At 35.1% G+C, this 23,014-nt stretch overlaps 1 protein-coding gene across 1 annotated transcript in view; it reads right to left on the bottom strand.

The window, feature by feature from the left end:
• Positions 1-22,610, bottom strand: part of LOC149748799 (guanylate cyclase soluble subunit alpha-2) — a 71,187-nt gene extending 48,577 nt beyond the window's left edge. The window contains exon 1 of the mRNA XM_089915485.1: positions 22,046-22,610. Coding sequence (XP_089771611.1) covers positions 22,046-22,528 — 483 coding nt within the window. The 5' untranslated portion in view covers positions 22,529-22,610. The remainder of the gene's footprint in view (positions 1-22,045) is intronic.
• Between the last annotated feature and the right edge of the window lie 404 nt (positions 22,611-23,014).

The raw sequence follows: 23,014 nt of genomic DNA, 5'->3' as shown, positions 1-23,014 counted from the left end.
AGAGACCAAGAAAGATGCCGAGAACATATGTGAAGAAATGAGCACTTGAAAACTTCCTAAACCTTGGAAAGAAAACAGACATCTAAGTCCAGGAAGCACAGAGAGTTCCAAACAGGAATATTAAAAGCAGCAATGGAGGGGTTTCCCTGGTGGCGCAGTGGTTAAGAATCCGCCTGCCAACGCAGGGGACCCAGGTTCAAACCCTGGTCCAGGAAGATCCCACATGCCGCAGAGCAACTAAGCCCATGTACCACAACTACTGAGCCTATGTTCTAGAGCCTGCAAGCCACAACTACTGAGCTCAAGCACCACAACTACTGAAGCCCGCATGCCTAGAGCCTGTGTTCCACAACAAGAGAAGCCACTGCAATGAGAAGCCTGCACACCACAACGAAGAGTAACTCCCACTTGATGCAACTAGAGAAAGCCCAAGTGCAGCAACGAAGACCCAACACAGCCAAATAAATAAATTTATTTTTAAAAAAAAGCAGCAATAGAAAAGCAACAAGTTACATACAAGGGAACTCCCATAAAGCTATAAACTGACTTTTCAGCAGAAACTCTGCAGGCCAGAAGGGATGTTATATATATATATTGTTATATATTTAAAGTAATGTTATATTTAAAGTGATGAAAGGGGAAAATCTACAACCAAGAACACTCTATATGGTAAGGCTCATGTTCAGATATGATGGAGAGATCAAAAAGTTGTATAGACTAGCAAAAGCTAAAAAAGTTCAGCACCTTTAAGACATCTTTATAAGAAATGTTAAAGAGACTTCTCTAAGCAAAAAAGAAAAGGCCACAACTAGAAAAATAAAAACAGTGAAAGGAAAAATCTCATTGGTAAAGGCAAACACACAGTAAATCATCTGAGCACAAAGCTAGGAAAGCTAATAGACAAAACTAGTAAAATCATCTATACCCACAGTAGGAACTTAGCAAATACAGAAAATAGTCAGGTGTAAAATATGATGTCAAAAACACTAATCATGAGGGGAGGAGAGTACAAGTGCAAGGTTGCCATAAGGCACTTGAAATTAAGAGATCAGCAACTTAAAACAATCATACATATACATATATACCTCATGGTAACCACAAACTAAAAATCTATAATAGATACATACACAAAAAATAAATAAAATCCAAACACAACACTAAAGATAGTCATTAAATCTCCAGAGGAAATTACCAAAGAAGGAACAAAAAAGAACTATAAAACAACTTCAAAACAATTAACAAAATGGCAATAAGAATATACATATAAATAATTACTTTAAATGTAAATGATTTAAATGCCCAATCAGAAGACAGGAACTGGCTGAATGGATACAAAAACAAGACTTGTATATATGCTGCCTACAAGGGACTCAATTCTGATCTGACACACACAGACTAAAAGTGAGGAGATGGAAAAAGGTATTTTTTGCAAATGGAATGAAAAGAAAGCCAGAATAGCAATACTTATGTCAAACAAAATAGACTCTAAAACAAAGACTGTTACAAGAGATAAAGAAGGACGTTACATAATGATCAAAGGATCAATCCAAGAAGAAGATATAACAATTGTAAATATATATACACCCAACATAGAAGCACCCAAATACATAAAGCAAATATTAACAGAGATAAAGAAAGAAATAGACAGTTACACAATAATTGTAGGGGACTTCAACATCTCACTTATGTCAATGGACAAATCATCCAGACAGAAAATCAATAAGGAAACACTGACCTAAAATGACACACTAGAGCAGATGGCTTTAATAAATATATACAGAACATTCCATCCCAAAGCAGTAGAATACATGTTCTTTTAAAGTGCACACGGAATATTCTCCAGGATAGAACACATGCTAGGACATAAAACAAGCCTTGGTAAGTTTAAGAAAACTGAACTTATATTAACCCTCATTTCTAACCAACAACACTATGAGATTAGAAATCAACTACAATAAAATAAAAGCAAAAAACACAAACACACGGAGGCTAAGCAATATACTACTGAACAACAAATGGATCACTGAAGAAATCAACGAGGAAATAAAAAATACCTGGAGGTAAATGAAAACGAAAACACAATGATCCAAAATTTATGGGATGCAGCAAAAGCAGTTGTAAGAGGGAAGTTTATAGTGATACAAGCTTACCTCAAGAAATAAGAAAAATCTCAAGAAAGAGTCCAGAAATAAGCCCATGCACTATGGTCAACTAATCTATGACAAAAGAGACAAGAATATACAATGGAGAAAAGACAGCCTCTTCAAAAAGTGCTGCTGGGAAAATTGGACAAGTACACATAAAATAATGAAATTAGAATAGTTTCTAGCTGTATATGATATGCAAAATAAACTCAAAATTCACTAAAGACCTGAAAATGAGACCTGAAACCATAAAACTAGAAGAAAACATTAGCATAACACTCTTTGAAGTAAATAATAGCAATATTTTTTTGGATATGTCTCCTAAGGCAAAGGAAACAAAAGCAAAAATAAATAAATGGGACCTAGTTAAACTAAACAGCTCTGGGAATGATGCCCAGAATCTCTGAGAACTGGAGGGGCTCTCGCTCCTCTTAGAGATTAAATATATAAAGCTTTCTTCATATCAATTCATCAGTGCCCACATGTCTTCCTTCTTTGACTAATCTGTGGAAGGACTGACTTGTATGAGCGGCAACAGGTGGAGCCAGAGTTAACTTTTCAAAGTTTTCTGGGACTCAGCAAATAGGATACGTAAGTAGCTACATTTTATGACTTCATGTGATTATTTCTGAAGTCCTGGAGGGAAAGACAGGGTGACTCACCCTTGCTTCTTCCTGCTGTGCATCTCCCCAACATCTGATGTCACTGTAAGTCAGAGCATCCCTGTTGTGTGCAAAGCACACTTTACAATTCTAGAGCTTTTAAAAATGTTTGAATATCTCTTTTGTATCTTTTTCTTTATATTAGATTTAGGCCAGGCATTCTACCACATTCACACTTCACCCAGAGAGGATGGGCTTGGCATCCAAGTCCTTGGGCCTGAAAGAACAATGGAAGAAAGAATTCATGCCACTCTGTAATTATTGAAAATTTTAAGTTTAGGATAAAATATATGACTCATCAATGATTGTTGGTCACTGGAACTATGGAAACAAACTAGGGACAAATCCATAGAAGGGGGAAAATAAGAATGGAGAACATAGAGGGATGATGGTTGAGATCACTGGCTCTGTGCGTGGGGGGAAATACTGACATCCTCACCACAAACCATCACAAAAAACAGATTCTAGAAGGATTCGAGATACCAGATATTAAAAACAAAGTTATGAATGTTTTAGAACAAAATATAAGAGACTCTGATTATAGCCTTGTGATATGAAGGAGTTCTTAAGAATAAAAAGATCATAAAATAAAATACCAAGAAGATTCTTCCAAAATAAAAACCTTTTATTTAAAAACCATACACAAGCTCCACTGCATTGGTCCTGGGGGCATAGGAGGGAGGGTGGGGAGATCAGGAGGCGCCCTCAGGGACAGGAGGAGCAGGAGAGGAGAGGAGGGCATTTGCCCCACCCATTCGAGCCAGGAAGCCTGCTGGGCTCCCAGGTGAGGTACCTTGCCCTCTGAGACCAGGGGTGGGGGGCACATCTGGGCCCCTTCTGTTCCTTGAGCCTAAGCCACACCTCACACAGCCCCCAGGGCATTTTCCAGGCTGTGGGTCGTAAGCATAGGCCATGCCCACTGCCCAAACCTCGCCCTTGTTTAGGCCCCACCCTCCACAGCCAAGGCCCTTTCCCCACTTTTCCTTTCTTTCTTTCTTTTTTATTCTTTTCCCATCTCCTCCCTTTTATTATGGTAAAAAAGTACTGATGTACCTTCCAGTTGTTGATTAATCTATATTTTTATTTTTATATTCTTTCTACAATATTTGTTAGTTTCCTAGTCTAATTATATTTTTTTACTTTGTTATTGTTCTGTTATTTTTTTTCCTTTTTTGCCACCCCATGTGGCTTGTGGGATCTTGGTTCATGAGCCAGGGGTCTGGCTGAAGCTCCTGTGGTGGGAGCTCAGAATCCGAACCACTGGACTAACAGAGAACCTCAGACCTCAGGGAATATTCACTGGAATATCTCACAGAGGTCCTCATCTCAGCACCAAGACTCAGCTCTACCCAACAGCCTACAAACTACAGAGTTAGAAGCCTCTGGCCAAACAACCAGTAAGACAGGAACACAATCCCACTCTTAAAAAAAAAAAAAAATGAGATGACAAAAAAATATGTCACAGATGAAGGAGCAAGGTAAAAACCTACAAGACCAAATAGATGAAGAGGAAATAAGCAATCTACCTGAAAATGAATTCAGCGATGATAGTAAAGATGATCCAGAATCTCGGAAATAGAATGCAGGCACAGATTGAAGATACAAGAAATGTTTAACAAAGATCTAGAAGAAGTAAAGAACAAAGAAACAGAGGTGAACAACACAATAAATGAAATGAAAAATACACTAGAAGGAATCAGTAACAGAATAACCGAGGCAGAAGAAAGAATAAGTGAGCTGGAGGCAAAATGGTGGAAATAACTGCCGAGGATCAGAATAAAGAAAAAAGAATGAAAAGAATTGAAGACAATCTCAGAGACCTCTGGGAAACACAAAATGCACCAACATTTGAATTATATGGGTCCAGAAGAAGAAGAGAAAAAGAAAGAGTCTGAGAAAATATTTGAAGAGATTATAGTCAAAAACTTCACTAACGTGAGAAAGGAAATAGTCACCCAAGTACAGGAAGTAAAGGGAGTCCCATACAGGATAAACCCAAGGAAAAACACACCAAGACACATATTAATCAAACTACCAAAAATCAAATTTAAAGAAAAAATATTAAATGCAGCAAGGGAAAAAAAAATAGCATATAAGGGAAGCCCCATAAGGTTATCAATGGATTTTTCAGCAGAAACCCTGCAGGCCAGAAGGGAGTGGCAGGATATACTTAAAGTGATGAAAGAAAACCTACAACCAAGATTACTCTACCCAGCAAGGATCTCATTCAGTTTTGATGGAGAAATCAAAAGCTTTTCAGACCAGCAAAAGCTAAGAGAATTCAGCACCACCAAACCAGCTTTCCAACAAATGCTAAAGAAACTTCTCTAGGAGGGAAACACAAAAGAAGAAAAATACCCACAAAAACAAAGCCAAACAATTAAGAAAATAGTAATAGAAACATACATATCGATAATAACATTGAACGTAAATGTATTAAATGCCTTAACCAAAAGACACAGAATGGCTGAATGGATACAAAAACAAGACCCATATATATGCTGTCTACAAGAGACCCACTTCAGACCTAGTGACACATACAACCTGAAAGTGAAGGGATGGAAAAAGTTATTCCATGCAAATGGAAATCAAAAGAAAGCTGGAGTAGCAATACTCATATTAGATAAAATAGACTTTAAAATAAAGACTGTTACAAGAGATAAGGGGAGACACTACATAATGATCAAAGGATCAATCCCAGAAGAAGATATAACAATTATAAATGTTTATGCACTCAACACAGGAGCACCTCAATACATAAGGCAAATGCCAACAACCATGAAAGGAGAAATTGACAGTAAAACAAAAATAGTAGGGGACATTAACACCCCACTTTCACCAATGGACAGATCATCCAAACAGAAAATAAGTGAGGAAACACAAGCTTTATATGACACAATAGATCAGATAGATTTAATTGATATTTATAGAACATTCCACCCCAAAGTGGCAGAATATACTTTCTTCTCAAGTGTACATGGAACATTCTCCAGGATAGATCATAACTTGGGTCACAGATCAAGCCTCAGAAAAGTTAAGAGAATTGAAATAGTATCAAGCATCATTTCTGACCACAACACTATGATATTGGAAATCAATTACAGGGAAAAAAAACTGAAAACAACACAAATACATGGAGGCTAAACAGTGCGCTATTAAATAACCAAGAGACCCCTGAAGAAATCAAACAAGAAATTAAAAAATACATAGACAAAGGACAACGAAAACATGATGACCCTAAACCTATGGGACACAGCAAAAGAGGTTCTAAGTGCGAAGTTTATAGCAATTCAATCTCACCTCAAGAAGCAAGAAAAACCTCAAATAAACAACCTAACCCTACACTTAAAACAACTAGAGAAAGAAGAACAAAGAAAACCCAAAGTCAGTAGAAGGAAAGAAATCATAAAGATCAGAGCAGAAATAACTTAAATAGAAATGAAAATAATAGCAGAGATCAATAAAAATAAAAGCTCGTTGTTTGAGAAGGTAAACAAAATTGATAAACCATTAGCCAGACTCATCAAGAAAAAAAGGGAGAGGATGAAATTCAATAAAATTAGAAATGAAAAAGGAAAAATCACAACTGACAGCACAGAAATACAAAGGATTTAAGAGACTACTACAAACAACTATATGACAATAAAATGGACAACCTGGAAGAAATGGACAACTTCTTGGAAAAGTAAAAATTTCCAAGACTGAATCAGGAAGAATTAGAAAACATAAACAGACCTATCACAAGTAATAAAATTGAAACTGTAATCAAAAATATTCCAACAAAAGAGTCCAGGATCAGATGGCTTCACAGGCAAATTCCATCAAACATTCAGAGCAGAGATAACACTGATCCTTCTCAAACTCCTCCAAAAATTGCAGAGTGAGAAACACTCCCAAATTCATTCTATGAAGCCACAATCACCTTGATACCAAAACCAGAAAAAGAAATCAGAAGAAAATTACAGACCAATATCACTGATGAACATAGATGCAAAAATCCTGAACAAAATACTAGCAAACAGAATCCAACAACACAATAAAAGGATCATACACCATGAACAAGTGGAATTTATCCCAGGGTTGCAAGGATTCTTCAATATACACAAACCAATCAATGTGATACACCACATTAACAAACTAAGGAAAGAAAACCATATGATCATCTCAATAGATGCAGAAAAATATTTTGACAAAATTCAACACCCATTTATGATAAAAATTCTCCAGAAGATGGGCATAGGGCATAGAGGGAGCCTAACTCATAATAAAGGCCATATACAACAAACCCAAAGCAAGCATCATACTCAATGGTGAAAAATTGAAAGGATTTCCACTAAGATCAGGAACAAGACAAGGATGTCCACTCCCGCCACTCATATTCAACATAGTTTTGGAAGCCCTAGCCATGGCATTCAGAGAAGAAAAAGAAATAAAAGGAATCTAAATTGGAAAAGTAGAAGTAAAACTCTCACTGTTTGTAGATGACATGATACTATACATAGAGAATCCTAAAGATGCTACCAGAAAACTACTAGAGCTAATCAATGAATGTGGTAAGGTTGCAGGATACAAAATTAATGCCCAGAAATCTCTGGCATTCCTATACACCAACAATGAAAAATCAGAAAGGGAAATTAAGGAAACACTCCCATTTACCATAGAAACATAAAGAATAAAATACCTAAGAATAAACCTGCCAATGGAGGCGAAAGACTTGTACTCAGAAAACTATAAAACACTGATGAAAGAAATGAAAGATGACATAAACAGATGGAGAAATATACCATGTTCTTGGATTGGAAGAATCAATATTGTGAAAATGACTATACTTCCCAAAGCAATCTACAGAATCAATGCAATCCCTATCAAATGACCAATGGCATTTTTCACAGAACTAGAACAAAAAATTTCACAATTTGTATGGAAACACAAAAACCCCCAAATAACCAAAGCAATCTTGGTAAAGAAAATGGAGTTGGAAGGAATCAGGCTCCCCGACTTGAAACTATATCACAAAGCTACAGTAATCAAGACAATATGGTACTGGTACAAAAACAGGAATATATATATCAGTGGTACAGGATAGAAAGTGCAGAGAAAAACCCACACACATATGGGCATCTAATTTATGACAAATGACGCAAAAACATACAATGGAGAAAAGACAGCCTCTTCAATATGTGGTGCTGGGAAAACCGGACAGCTACATGTAAAAGAATGAAATTAGAACACTCCCTAACACCATACACAAAAATAAACTCCGAATGGATTAAAGACTTAAATGTAAGACCAGACACCATAAAACTCTTAGAAGAAAACATAGGATAAACACTCTATGACATAAACCAAGCAAGATCTTTTTTGATCCACCCCCTAGAGTAATGGAAATAAAAAGAAAAATAAACAAATGGGACTTAAACTTAAAAGCTTTTGCACAGCAAAGGAAACCATAAACAAGACAAAAAGACAACCCTCAGAATGGGAGAAAATATTTTCCAATGAAACAACAGACAAAGAATTAATCTCCAAAATATACAAACAGCTCATGGAGCACAATATCAAAAAAAGAAACAATGCAGTAAAAAATGGACAGAAGACCTAAGTAGCCATTTCACCAAAGAAGACAGACAGATGGCCAAGAGGCACATGAACAGATGCTCAACACCACTAATCATTAGAGAAATGTAAATCAAAACCACAGTGAGGTATCTCCTCACACAGGTCAGAATGACCATTATCAAAAAATGTAGAAACAATAAATGCTGGAAAGGGTGTGGTGAAAAAGGAACCCTCCTGCACTGTTGGTGGGAATGTAAATTGATACAACCACTATGGAAAACAGTATGGAGGTTTCTTAAAAAACTAAAAATAGAACTACCATATGACCCAGCAGTCCCACTACTGGGCATATACACTTAGAAAACCATAATTCAAAAAGAGACAGGTACCACAATGTTCATTGCAGCACTATTTACAATAGCCAGGACATGGAACCAACCTAAATGTCCATTGACAGGTGAATGGATAAAGAAGATATGGAACATATATACAATGGAATATTACTCAGCCATAAAAAGAAACGAAATTGAGTTATTTGTATTGAGGTGGATGGACCTAGAGTCTGTCATACTGAGTGAAATAAGTCAGAAAGAGAAAAACAAATACCATATGCTAATTCCATATATATGTGGAATGTAAAAAAAAATAAAATAAAAGGTACTGATGAACCTAGTTGCAGGGTAGGAATAAAGATATAAACATAGAGAATGGACTTGAGGACACAGGGTGGGAGGGGGAAGCCGGGGCGAAGTGAGAGTAGCATCAACATTTATACACTACCAAACGTAAAACAGATAGTGGGGAGCAGCAGTGCAGCACAGGGAGATCAGCTCAGTGCTTCGCGCTGACCTAGAGGGGTGGGATAGGGAGGATGGGTGGGAGGCTCAAGAGGGAGGGGAATGGGGACATATGTATGCATATGGCTGGTTCACTTTGTTTTCCAACAGAAACTAACACAGTACTGTGACACAATTATACTCCAATAAATATCTATTAAAAAATATAAAATAAAAACCGTAGACAAGATTAAAAGACAAAATACAGACTTAAAACTACTTCTCAAAAAAAGACATAATTCAGGCTTCCCTGGTGGCGCAGTGGTTGAGAGTCCGCCTGCCGATGCAGGGGACACAGGTTCGTGCCCCGGTCCGGGAAGATCCCACATGCCACGGAGTGGCTGGGCCCGTGAGCCATGGCCGCTGAGCCTGCGTGTCCTGAGCCTGTGCTCCACAACGGGAGAGGCCACAACAGTGACAGGCCCGCGTACCGCAAAAAAAAAAAAAAAAACATAATTCAAAAATGAAAAGGCAGGCCATAGATTGATGAAAATATTTGCAAAATATGTATCTAACAAAAAATGGTTAGTATAAGCATATGAAAAGATGCTCAACATCATTTATCATTGGGGAAATTCAAACCAAAACTACAATGAGATATAATTTCATACCCATTAGGATGGTTGTTATCAATGAAACAGAAAATAACAAATGTTGGCAAGAATGTGGAGAAACTGGAATGCTTGTGCATTGCTTACGGGAGTGTAAAATGGTGCAGCTGCTATGCAAAACGTTATGGCAGTTCCTCTAAAATTTATAGAAGCACTTATGATTCAGCAGTTCCACTCTTAGATATATACTCAAAAGAATTGAAAGCAGGGACTTAAACAGGTATTTGTACACCCATGTTCATAGTGGCATTACTCACAATAACCAAAAGGTGGAAGCAACACAAGTGTCCATCAACCAATGAATGGATAAACAAAATGTGGCATATACATACAATGGTATATTACTCAGTCTTAAAAATAAATTCTGATACATGCTACAACATAGATAAACTTTGAAAACATTATGGTAATTGAAATAAGCCAGACAGAAGGACAACAATTATACGATTCTACTAATATGAGGTACCTAGAATAGGTAAATTCATAGAGAGAAAGTAGAATAGTGGTTACCATGGGCTTGAGGGAGTACTGGGGAACTATTGCTTAATCAGTACAGAGCTTCTGTTTGGGATGATGAAAAAGTTCTAAAGATAATGGTAATGATTGTACAACAATGTGAATGCACTAAGTGCATTATAAATTGTAAAAATGATAAATTTTATGTTATGTGTATGTTACTACAACTAAAAAAAAGCTTTATGGTAAATGAGAGAATCCAAATACAAAGGACCACATATTCTGTGATTCCATTTATATGAAATGTCCAGAATTGGCAAATACATAGATTTTTCATCCAGAAAGTGTATTAGTGTTTGCCTGGGTCAGGGGGACATAGGGGCATTGGGAGGCAATACCTAAGGGGTGCATTTCTTGGGAAGATGAAAATATTCTAAAATTGATTGTGCTGTTTTTTTGACATCTGTGGATACCCTAATAGCCCTTGAATTCTACACTTTAATGGGTGAATTGTGTGGTACATGAATTATATCTTTAAAAAGGTACTACAAAAATCAATCAATGTAATTCTTCATATCCAGAAAATAAAGGAGTAAACCCACAAAAAAAAAAAAAAAAACTTTTGCACAGCAAAGGAAACCACTGACAAAATGAAAAGACAGCCTATGGAATGGGAGAAAATACATGCAAATAATGATAAGGGGTTAATATCCAAAATATATAAACAGCTCATACAACTCAACAGCAGAAAATAAGACAAAACGAACAAAAAACGACTAAAAAATGGTCAGAAGACCCAAATAGACATTTTTCTAAAGGAGACATACAAATCATCAACAGGGACATGAAAAGATGCTCAACGTTGCTAATCATCAAAGAAAGGCAAATAAAAACCACAATGAGGTATCACCTCACACCTGCCAGAGTGGCTATCATCAAAAAGAACACAAATAACAAATGTTGGTGAGGCTTTGGAGAAAAGGGAAACCTGGTACACTGTTGGCAAGAATGTAAATTGCTGCAGCCACTGTGGTAGTTCCTCAAAAAACTAAAAGTAGAACTACCACATAATCCAGTAATTCCACTCCTAGGTATATAGCCAAAGAAAGCAAAAAAAAATTAATTTGAAAATATATATGCACCCCAATGTTCATGGCACCACTATTTACAATAACCAGTACATAGAAGCAACCTAAGTGTGCATCATCAGACGAATGAATATTGATAATGAATGGATATTGATTATATATATTATATATATGTGACATATATATATAATCTCACAATGGACTACTTACTACTCAGGGACAAAAAAGAATGAAACTTTGCCACTTGCAACAACATGGATAAACTTGGAGGGTATTATGCTTAGTGAAATAAGTCAGTCAGAGAAAGGCACATGCTGTATGAAATTACTTATAAGTGAAATCTAAAAAGTTCAACAAACTATTGAATATCACAAAAAAAGAAGCAGACTCACAGATATAGAGAACAAACTAGTGGTTGCCAGTGGGGAGAGGAAATGATGGAGGGACAAGATAGGGATAGGGGATTGAGAGGTACAAACTGCTATGTTTAAAATAAATAAACTACAAGGATATATTGTACAGCACAGGGAATAGGTTTTAGAATAACTATAAATGGAGCATAACCTTTAAAAATTATGTCACTGTTGCACACTTGAAACATATAATATTGTAAATTAACTATACCTCAACTTAAAAAAATAAAAAAAATAAAAAAAATTATAACGAAAATAATATAAAATTATGCAGAAATGTCAAGGTTAAAAAACTTATACCAAGCTTCATTTCAAAATTGAAACACTGGGTATTATTAACCACTCTGTAAAATATTTAATAGAAGTCCTATAAATAAAAGAAAGAAAATTGAAAATCAATACAGACGAAAAACAACATCCCAAAGCACTTCGTTAAATTCAGCAAGAAATTCATCAATTTTGATTTCAGCTTGGCAATCCAAATTGCTTTAGCCTTCTAACTGTCTTCAGAATTTGTCACAACACTAAAAGAAAATGTTCTCTGAATACAGAAGGATGTCATATTAGAGTGTAAAAAAATAAACATTTTAGCTTTAGCTTCACAGTGTTGGTCATAGATCTTGCACAATCCAATATTACTTTAAGAAACACTGTTATCTTCATAAATTGCATATTGTAACAAGTTATTCAGATTAAAATGATCTATAAAGGCAGAATATGGATCCATCTTCAAGAATGAGGATCCATGAGGACCCAGTGAAGATGACATAAATAATGCATTTCAGGGAGCTATCTTTTTTGCCTCCTCTTTTTACCTTTCTCCCTACTCTGCCTTCACAGTTTTCTCTGGCATAAGATGTAATTCTAATAACCTGGAAAAATGAACCTAAGGAAATAAGCATTTTATCTATTTCTAATAAGCACTGGCTATACAATATTTATATACATACAAATACATGGACATATCAGCATATACATATAAAACATACAACCACTCACCATATATGCTCAGATCAGCTATTTGAGAAAGGGTAATTAACATTTACATTTACTACAATGGACTAGACACTGTCACAAGCATTTTTACATTCATTTAATTTAAAAGCTTAAAAAAATAACTATGAACATAGATAATTTTTTCTTTATTTACAGGTGGTGCAACTGAAGCACAGAGATAAAATAAGTGGTTAAAGGTAGAAAGATGAGAACTCCAAATAATGTACTTAAGATAGCACTGGGATTCCACAATTTTAGCTAAATGGAATGAGAGTGATGTGGAGAAGAATACATTCTCTTCTCTTTTTCTCTCTTATCTCCAGCCTAAGCACTTGACAAAAGAAAAACTACAAATGAGACAAAACCATTGTCAGTTAATTTTTAGGGCATTATGGTATTTTGAAACTGACAATATAATCCCCCCAGTACAAAAGTTATCAGAACAAAACACTTATCTTTGACTTTCACCTTCCTTCTAAAGAATATAAATTAGTTTTCTACTCATTAAAATTGTGTTAAAAATATACTATTCCTGCTCTGCAAATAGGTTCATCTGTACCATTTTTCTAGATTCCACATTTATGCATTAATATACAATATTTGTTTTTCTCTTGCATTAATGTATGATATTTGTAACTTCCATCCACGTTTCTACAAATGACCCAATTTTGTTCCTTTTAATGGCTGAGTAATATTCCATTGTATACATGTACCACATTTTCTTTATCCATTCCTCTGTTGATGGACATTTAGGTTGCTTCCATGCCCTAGCTATTGTAAATAATGCTGCAATGAACATTGTGTTGCATGTGAATTTTTGAATTATGGTTTTCTCAGGGTATATGCCCAGTAGTGGGATTTCTGGGTCATATGGTAGTTCTATTTTTAGTTTTTTAAGGAACCTATTTTCAAGGCAGGAATAGAGATGCAGACTTAGAGAATGGACATGTGGACACAGGGTGGAGGGGAGGTGGGATGAATTGGGAGATTGGGATTGACATATATGCACTACTACATGTAAAATAGCTAGTGGGAACCTGCTGTATAAAACAGGGAGCTCAGCTCGGTGCTCTGTGGGGACCTAGATGGGTGGGATGGGGATGCGGTGGGAGGGAGGTCCAAGAGGGAGGGCATATATGTATACATACAGCTGATTCACTTTGTTGTACAGCAGAAACTAACACAACAGCGGAAAGCAACTATACCCCTATATATATATATATATTACTAATTCCAAAACATTCTGTAGGCTTCTATGAGAGTCATGCCCTGTTGTCAAATGAGTGAGTCATAAATGTTTATTGAATGAGTGAATAAATGAACTGATTATCTTACTTCAGAAGTTCCTCTCTTCTAGACTTACTAGAAGACACTGTTACCTTATTTCCAATAATATAGCTGCAAAAGTAAATGGCATTGACATTGATGGAAGCCACTAAAAAGAACTAGTATAAATCTTTAGTAGTTTTCAATTTCAAAAGTGTGCACTGATCAATGAAGCAGAAAGTATGTACATCTTAGGGGAAAATGAACCAGTCACTCTTTACTAAATGGAACTGGTATTTATTGCTGGAAAATGGAGTAAAATATATAAATATTTATAAAATTCTAAGAATAACCTAATACCTAAGTACTTTAAAGTGCTATTTTATCATAAGGCAAGATGAGGGGGAAAGGAAGCATTTCATTTTGTTTTTTTTCTGCAAAATCCTCAATTCACACTGAAAGGATATTCTTGACATTCTACTTCGTTTTCTGAAGCCTGGCTGAAGTCCAGTGAACAGTGGTTTTAGTAACTCCATACTGATCAAATGTTAAGACAAATCAAACTTCTTGAGGCATAATGTTCTGTAGCCTTGTAACTTTATATGAGAAACATCTGCTTTCAGCTCTTATCAGGGAGGTTAAAGATGGAGATTCAAGTCTGAAAGAGGTCCTTATCAAATTTACAAAATGCTAGCATATCAGTTGTGCAAAGCCCAAGTGGTCTTCACCAAGATGTCTGAATCCAAAGAGTTTGCCTGATTCTCAGTTTCCCTGCGATATTAACAAGTTCACTCAAAACTGAACTCTGATCACCTTATACATAAACCTTTCCATCATGGATATTAAACATCTACTTATATAAATTAAGTGGATACATGATCTTAATGATTTTTCTAGCCCTTTATTGGTATTGTATTTATGGAGGTTTTGAGCTTGTAAAGTCAACAAAGTGCTTCCACTGGTCTTTGAGATTTTCAGAACTCAAGGTGTTCAGCAATTTTCAAATTTTATTCATGCCAAGAGTGACCCCAAATACAGTCAATTTATTTTCAAGAGTGGATAGAATGAACCTGATAACTCTGGCTTCTCTGTAGGTTTAATTACTGTTTTAGAATTTAAAAGCTCAGCAGACATCTCTATATTCCTTTGAGGTTGCCATATTTGGTTTCCCTTTGACTCTATAGTGGAGGTTGTATGCATCCTCTGACTCCAAGTCTTTCCTGCCCAGGGAAAAGATGCTAGTTCCCATCAAAGCTTGTCCTGATGCCTATCTTCATACCTGTTACCTGGTATCCAGTTCCCATAATCTTTGTGTCCAGTCCCAAGGTCTTGCATTCCCTAAGAGTGAGCCTGGATTTCTGTTCCTTCCTACTTTGCTGGACTCAGCTCTTCCACCTGGACTTACAATACTTGTATTCCCTTGCCAATATGAACTTTGTGTTGTTGGTTTTTAGATCTCAACATCAGATTCCATGATTTAACAAAATTCTGGTCCTGGCATGTCCTGGTTGCCCCATCCTGTCTTTCTACTCTTTCTTCCCAACCCAAGCCTGACACTGATACTCAGCGTTTAACTCTACAAACATTTGTAAACCAGGTTTGGAGTTTGTGATGGGAATGCCTCTCTACTCCCACCCCAAGAGAGGAAAGTATTTTATTACTAACATGCTTTAGAGTTGCCTGGCCAAGGTGATTTTAAAAAATATCAACTTTTATTGTTTCATTCTTTTAAAATTATACTCCTTATTGCCTGCACTTGGGATCACTGATCCCACTGTTTCCTTGGTACACTACTTCTCCATAAGAGAAATTAAGGGAGAAGATGCTAGCTAGTTTCTGACAAAAAGGGAGTATGGCAAATGGGAGAGTCCCTAACTTTTAAAGATGCAGCTTCTCAGAACTCTGAATTATTTGTGACTCAAGAGATGGGCGTGGAATTGGGTTATGTTGTCATAGTGTTTTCCTTATCATTTGACAGTACAACTATAGTTACTGATCACGTAAAATAGTTTTGAAACAGTTTCCACTTTTGCTATTATTTGATCTTTGTCTAGATCTTTTTCCACAGCCTAAAACTTGTGGGAAAATTGGAGATTTTAGAATCAGACAAGTGTCGGTTCAAATTCTGATTCAATAGAAATATTATCTGGATTATTTAACTTCTCTGAAATTTAGATTATTTATCTGAAAATGGAGATAATGTAACAAGTCCACATGTTAGTCATGGAGTATTAAATGAGATCATATTTTATTCTTTTCTAATAAGCACTGAGTACACTTTATTTATGTACATACAAAAACATACAAAATAATCACATAATACATACGCACTCCCATATGTCCAAATGTACCTATCTGAGAAAAAAATGACAACTAACATGTCCATTTACTACTATACACCAGGTGCTAATCTTAACTTTACAGTTTATAGAACGGGAGGGAAATTAAGAAAGTGTTAAAGGTGAAAAGGTGAGCTATAAGGAGTGTGTTTAAGACAGCACTGGGAAACTGCAGCCTTGGCTGAATGCAATAAGAGGAGCATGGAGAAAGATTCATCGTCCTCTTTACTTCTCCTCTATTTCAAACTAAAGGGCTTGGCAAAGACAAAAATATAAAATGAGGCAAAACTCACATTATGTTGCTTCGACATCCAATACTATTATTACTACATTTAGTTATTATTTATTATTATCTATAAACAATTGACTTAAATAGTTAGGGTTACTTGTTCTTTATTTTGTTTATTCTCTACCTCCTATAAAACCTGAGGAGCAAAATATTATATAATATATTATGTTGACTATTTGCTGAATATTTGCTTTTCTAATTATGAGATCAAAATTATAATCCATGCTTCCTTCAATTTACCTTGTTCTTATTTAGCAGTCATACACCTGTAACATCTTGCCAGTCAAGTATTTTTAAAGACTAATTTTCTCAATGCTTGTAATATGCACAGTAAAATATACAGCATCTTCCTTAACCTCCTACTTTATAGGAAGCTTGATTATTTTAGCAGAACCTTCTTATTATGGCCTAATTTTGTTAAATTCTGGCATTATAATTCATCACTGCATCATATCCCTTATGATAGGAAAACATGAGATAATAAGATGATCAAGAGAGGGGCAACAAATAAATTTAGAGACTGGAGTCTTGTTGCATGTAACAGACTTTGAATGCCCCCTGTGAGGCCCTCTCTCTAGTTCTCTAGTTCTTTTTTCTTAACATTCAGCTTTACTTGGTTTCCTTTCACTTTTCTAACATAAAACAAAAGTGAGTTATCCCTTATTTATCTCTGTGGTATAATTATTCCACCAAAAATTCTACACATACTTTAAATCCAACAAAATACTTATGAATTTTATAAAATCAGCAGATTTATAAACCTTAAAAAAAATTCTGTCACCTTTGGGATTTTTTCAATAGCAATTAAAATTTTAGCAAATAGCTCTTGGTATAAAATAGCACTGTGTAAATATTCTAGAAAATAAGCTGGAAAGATTACAATAATTAGAAACCTTAAATTAGGCTGGTCAGATTGAGAATTTCTAAATTATATACCTCCTAATGTAGTTATCATAATGTATTGATACTTCATTTTATCCTAAACAAGGGTAATATTCTCTTTATTTGTCCTTCCCTCTCTCTGGCCATATCATTACTCTGGCTTCAGCACATATTGTGTTTCCCGGTCTGGATCCCCCATTTTCAACCTCCATAAGCCTGAGTAAACATCAAAGCCACCGTATACACCTATCATACCAGATACATATACACACCAGTATTGGAGATACATTAAAAATACCTGGCTCTGTTGATGGTTTCCTTTGCTGTGCAAAATATTTTAAGTTTAATCAGGTCCCATTTGTTTATTTTTTGCTTTTGTTAACATTAGGAGATAGATCCCCAAAAATATTGCTGAAATTTCTGTCAAAGAATGTTCTGCCTATGTTTTCCTCTAGGAGTTTTATAGTATCCAGCCTTACATTTAGGTCCTTAATCCATTTTGAGTTAATCTTTGTATATGGTGTTAGAGAATGTTCTAATTTCATTCTTTTACAAGTAGCTGTCCATTTCTCCCAGCACCACTTATTGAAGAGAATATATTTTCTCCATTGTATATCCTTGCTTCCTCTGTCACAGATTAATTGACTAAAACTGTGTGAATTTACTTCGGGGTCCTCTATTATGTTCCACTGATCTATGTGCCTGTTTTTGTGCCAGTACCATATGGTTTTGATGATTGTAGCTTTGTAGTATAGTCTGAAGTCAGCTATGGAGTTGTTTCTTCCAGCTCCATTTTTCTTTCTCAAGATTGTTTTGGCTATTTGTGGTCTTTTGTGTTTCCACATAAATTTTAAAATTATTTGTTCTAGTTCTGTAAAAAATGTCATTGGTGTTTTGATAGGGATTGCATTAAATCTATAGATTGTCTGATGTAGTACGGTCCTTTTAACAATATTGATTCTTCCAATCCAAGAACACAGTATATCTTTCCATCTGTTTGTGTCATCCTCAATTTCTTTCATCTGTGTCTTATAGTTTTCCGAGTACAGGACTTTTACCTCCTTAGGTAGGTTTATTCCTAGGTATTTTATTCTTTTTGATGCCATGGTAAATGGAACTGTTTCTTTAATTTCTCTTTCTGATATTTTGTTGTTAGTGTATAGAAATGCAACAGATTTCTGTATATTAACTTTGTATCCTGTAACTTTACCAAATTCATTGATGAGCTCTAGTAGCTTTCTGGTGACATCTTTAGGTTTTTTATTTATAGTATCATGACATCTTCAAACAGTGACAGTTTTACTTCTTCTTTTCCAATTTGGATTCCTTTTATTTTCTTTTCTTCTTATGATTGTCATGTCTAGGACTTCCCAAACTATGTTGAATAAAAGTGGTGAGAGTGAACATCTTTGTCTTGTTCCTGATCTTAGAGGAAATGCTTTCATCTTTTCACCATTGAGTATAATGTATGACATTAGCTGTTGGGTTTTCATATATGGCCTTTTTCATGTTAAGGTATGTTCCCTCCGTGCCAGTCTACTGAACACAGAAGATATTTGCAAATGATATGACCAATAAGGGGTTAAAATCCAACACATATAAACAGCTTATAAAACTCAACATCAAAAATGCAAACAACCTGATTAAAAATGGGCAGAAGAACTGAATAGACATTTTTCCAAAGAGGAAAGGCAGATGACCAACAGGCACATGAAAAGATGCTCAATATGGCTAATCATAAGAGAAATGCAAATCAAACCCACAACAAGATATCACCTCACACAGGTCAGAATGGCTATCATCAAAAAGAAAACAAATAACAAGTGTTAGCAAGGATGTGAAGAAAAGGGAACCCTCTTACACTGTTGGTGGGAAAGTAAATTGGTGCAGCCACTGTGCAGGTAAATTGGTGCAGCAGTAACCAGTTTTGAGGTTGCTCAAAAAACAAAATACAGAACTACAAAATGATCCAGCAATTCCACACCTGGGTATATATCAAAAAGAAACAAAAAGAGTAATTCAAAAAGATTCTTGCACCCCAAAGTTGCTAGCAACATTATTTACAATTGCCAAGGAATGGAAGCAACCTAAGCGTCCATCAACAGATGAATGGATAAAGATGTGGTATATGTAGACAACAGAATACTACTCAGCCATAAAAAGAATGAAATTTTGCCATTTGTAGCAACATGGATGGACTTTGAGAGCATTATGCTAAGTGGAATAAGTCAGAAAGAGAAAGACAAATACTGTATGATATCACTTACATATGGAATCTAAAAAATACAACAAACTAGTGAATAAAACAAAAAAGAAGCAGACATCATAGATATAGAGAACAAACTAGTTGTTACCAATGGGGAGAGTGAACGGAGGAGCGGCAAAATTGGGATGGGGTAAAGGAAGGGTTACTGTGGTACTGTATAAAATCATATGTATGAAACTTTTGAAAACTGTAAAGTGCTATAGGATTTAAAGAATCGTACATTCAATTAAAAAAACACACCTGGCTCTGGTATCATTTTACCTTATAATTTATTGCTAAAATTTCATAAGAAAGTTCAGTTTAAGAGAATCTGTGAACCTAACTGTTTTGTTTACTTTTCAATATATATATGAAATATGGAAAGCAGAGTCTTGAGTACCTGAGAATGAGTAGATCCATTATGTAATTTAAAACTTGCTGATAATTATTTATAACTATATGAACCTTATCAGTTTAATAAAATATAGGAAAATTTGAAGTCATTCAGTATATTCCCACAGATTTTCTTTTTCTGTGAGGTGTCCTAGCTTATCTCCAGGGAAGGAAGACTTGATGTCTGTAAAATGAATTGTATTTTTAAAACTTGAATTGTTTTTGTACCCTCAGAAGATATCACATTTCTTCTTTTCTCAAAGCCAAACTGATACTTATATTTAAATCAGGGATTTCCATGTTTTGCCAGAAAAGAATCTATTTTTCATGCTCACTTAGTTGCACAGACTTAGAGCCACAAAAACATATGACTACTTTAGCTGAAGGAAACTAACACTGCAAATCAATGATTTAGAACGAAGTGATTGTGGTTGCAGAGCTTGGTGCAATAGTGCCCAAAGTCTGGAGAATTCTCTGGTGGTCCAGTGGTTAAGACTCCATGCTATCACTGTCATGCAGGTTCAATCCCTGGTCAGGGAACTATGATCCCGCAAGCAGGGTGGCCAAAAAAAATAGTGCCCAAAGTCTGAAGGAAAAAGAGTGCTGGAAATTCAGGACAATCTGCTCTCTCTTCTGGAATTGACAGTGATAGACTCATCATGTCTCTGGTTTAGGACCAGACATTTGGCTGCCTATGCCATAAATTACATAAAAATAAACTATAATGAAGTTAAATATAATTTATAAAAACTCTTATTTTGTATAACAAAGCAAATCCCTCATACATATGTCACACTGAGGGTCTACCACTCAGAAGAGGCTTTCTAAAATATTTAACACTGGTTGTATATCATACATAATGGAACTAGTGAACATCTTTCCATAAAGGAGATACACCTAAATGAAAATATCCTCTGGATCATAATATGAAACTAAAATGTGAAACAGATTCTTTCTGAATCTGTTTATGTGTAGATCATACTATGAAAGAAGTAGAAGTCTAGTAGTAGATGATTAGTAAAGAAGAAAAAAAAATCTAAAATTCACTAGTTTGTTTGTACTAAAAGTAATTGCTGTCCTCCATATTAAAAACAAAAAGCCATGCACCCTGACATTTTGCAATCCATGTGAAATTTTATGTAAAGTTACAGTTATTCAATACATAGACATGAAGCTGAATCACTCAAAATATTGCTATAATTTTAATAAGAAATTAATAAGGAGTTTGCCAAATTAGACTAACATATGATGACTTGTATACATTTTCAAAACTCTTCCATTAAGTAGCTTGGAAAATTAAGGTGCTTACAACTGAAAACCATTGGTTATTTGGACAATAGCTAGAATATTTACATGTATTCTTTCAGAATTAGAGGGACCTCAATTAATTGACAGTGAAGAGCAAAATACCGATTAACCATGATTTAACTCACAATGCAATGCATGTTTTAACATAAATTGCTGTTTCCTTTTAACTGCCAATATAAAACTTTTACTTTATATCATAATCCTACTCTTTAGGAAAAACTAATTATATGGTTAAAAGTTGCCTAGATTTCAGCAAGTTTATTTATTTATTTTTGATAATAATGAATTTAGAGTACTAGTTCTATAGAATTTTTCCTTACTGAGCAATATCATGATTCACAGTTAGCTATGTCAATAGTATAAATCAACTCATAATGAAAGTTTACTCATAGAGCAGAAATACTTGTATTCTGTATAAATATTGATATTTCTAAATTAAAATTATCCACAATTTACTATCAAGTTTTAAAAGAGAAATAGATTGTATGCTTGTAATTTAATGAAGATGACAATTTACTATTAAAAAGTATTTATATATAAGTAACTAAACCCCATTACCTTATAAATATCCAAAAATCCACATTGGTGGTCAAATCTTGTGTACAGTTCATTCAGCATGCTGATTACTTGCATGGGGGTACACTGGGCACATATGGCTGTGAAGCCAACAATGTCTGAAAAGAGCATGGTGACATCATCAAACTTTCTGGCTTGCACTTGCTGCCCTTGCCACAATTGCTGGGCTACATCACCAGGGAAAATAGAATATAGAAGATCCACTGTTTTTTTTTTCTCTTCTTCTAGGGCCTGGTGAGTTCTTTCTAAAGTTGCTTTTAATTTATCCATCCTCTTCTTCAAGCCATCTTGGGCCTTTGCCTGCTCACCAACCAAAATTACATCTCGGGTAGCATCATGGATAGGGATGTCCGAGAGATGCAGCCCTCGTCCCATGAGTTCATCCAACTTGTCCACACATGGAGAACCCAAGAATAAAACAGAATTTGATTCTGAGACATGGATCATTTGTCCTTTAACTTCCATCACCTGCAAAATTAACACAGAATTTTGATCAGCACTATTCACATAGTAGGTTCACAAAAATTAATTTATTGTCTGATGGAGAGGAAGAATAAGAAATTAGCTCTATTGAATTTCTGCATTCATATAGGCAAATTTAAATGTGATTTATGGCCAATATAAGTTATGATTCTAAATAGAAACATTTGTTATTGTTTCTCACTTGGTCACTTTCTTAACACAATGGAAAGGAAGGAAGATCAGTGAGAAATGAAACAGGAAAACATTTTCAGTCAAAATGAAATTGCACCGAGGTACATCATGAAACTGGTTCATGAGCCAGTTCAAAAACTTTCAACCTGCTTAGTAATAGTAGAATTAGGATAAATCCATCTGTCAATATAACTGCCTTTAACTGTCATTAAAATAATACTCAGAAAATAAGTCCGGGGGACTAAATGAATACAAATAATTGTTTAGCCTTATGTAAGTCATTTTTCACCAGCTGTA

Source organism: Delphinapterus leucas, chromosome 7 (genome assembly GCF_059928025.1).
Source record: "Delphinapterus leucas isolate spDelLeu-1000000601 "Yukka" chromosome 7, BTC_Dleu_Yukka2, whole genome shotgun sequence".
NCBI classification, from domain to species: Eukaryota; Metazoa; Chordata; class Mammalia; order Artiodactyla; family Monodontidae; genus Delphinapterus; species Delphinapterus leucas.
This window is presented reverse-complemented; position numbering and strand designations above follow the sequence as displayed.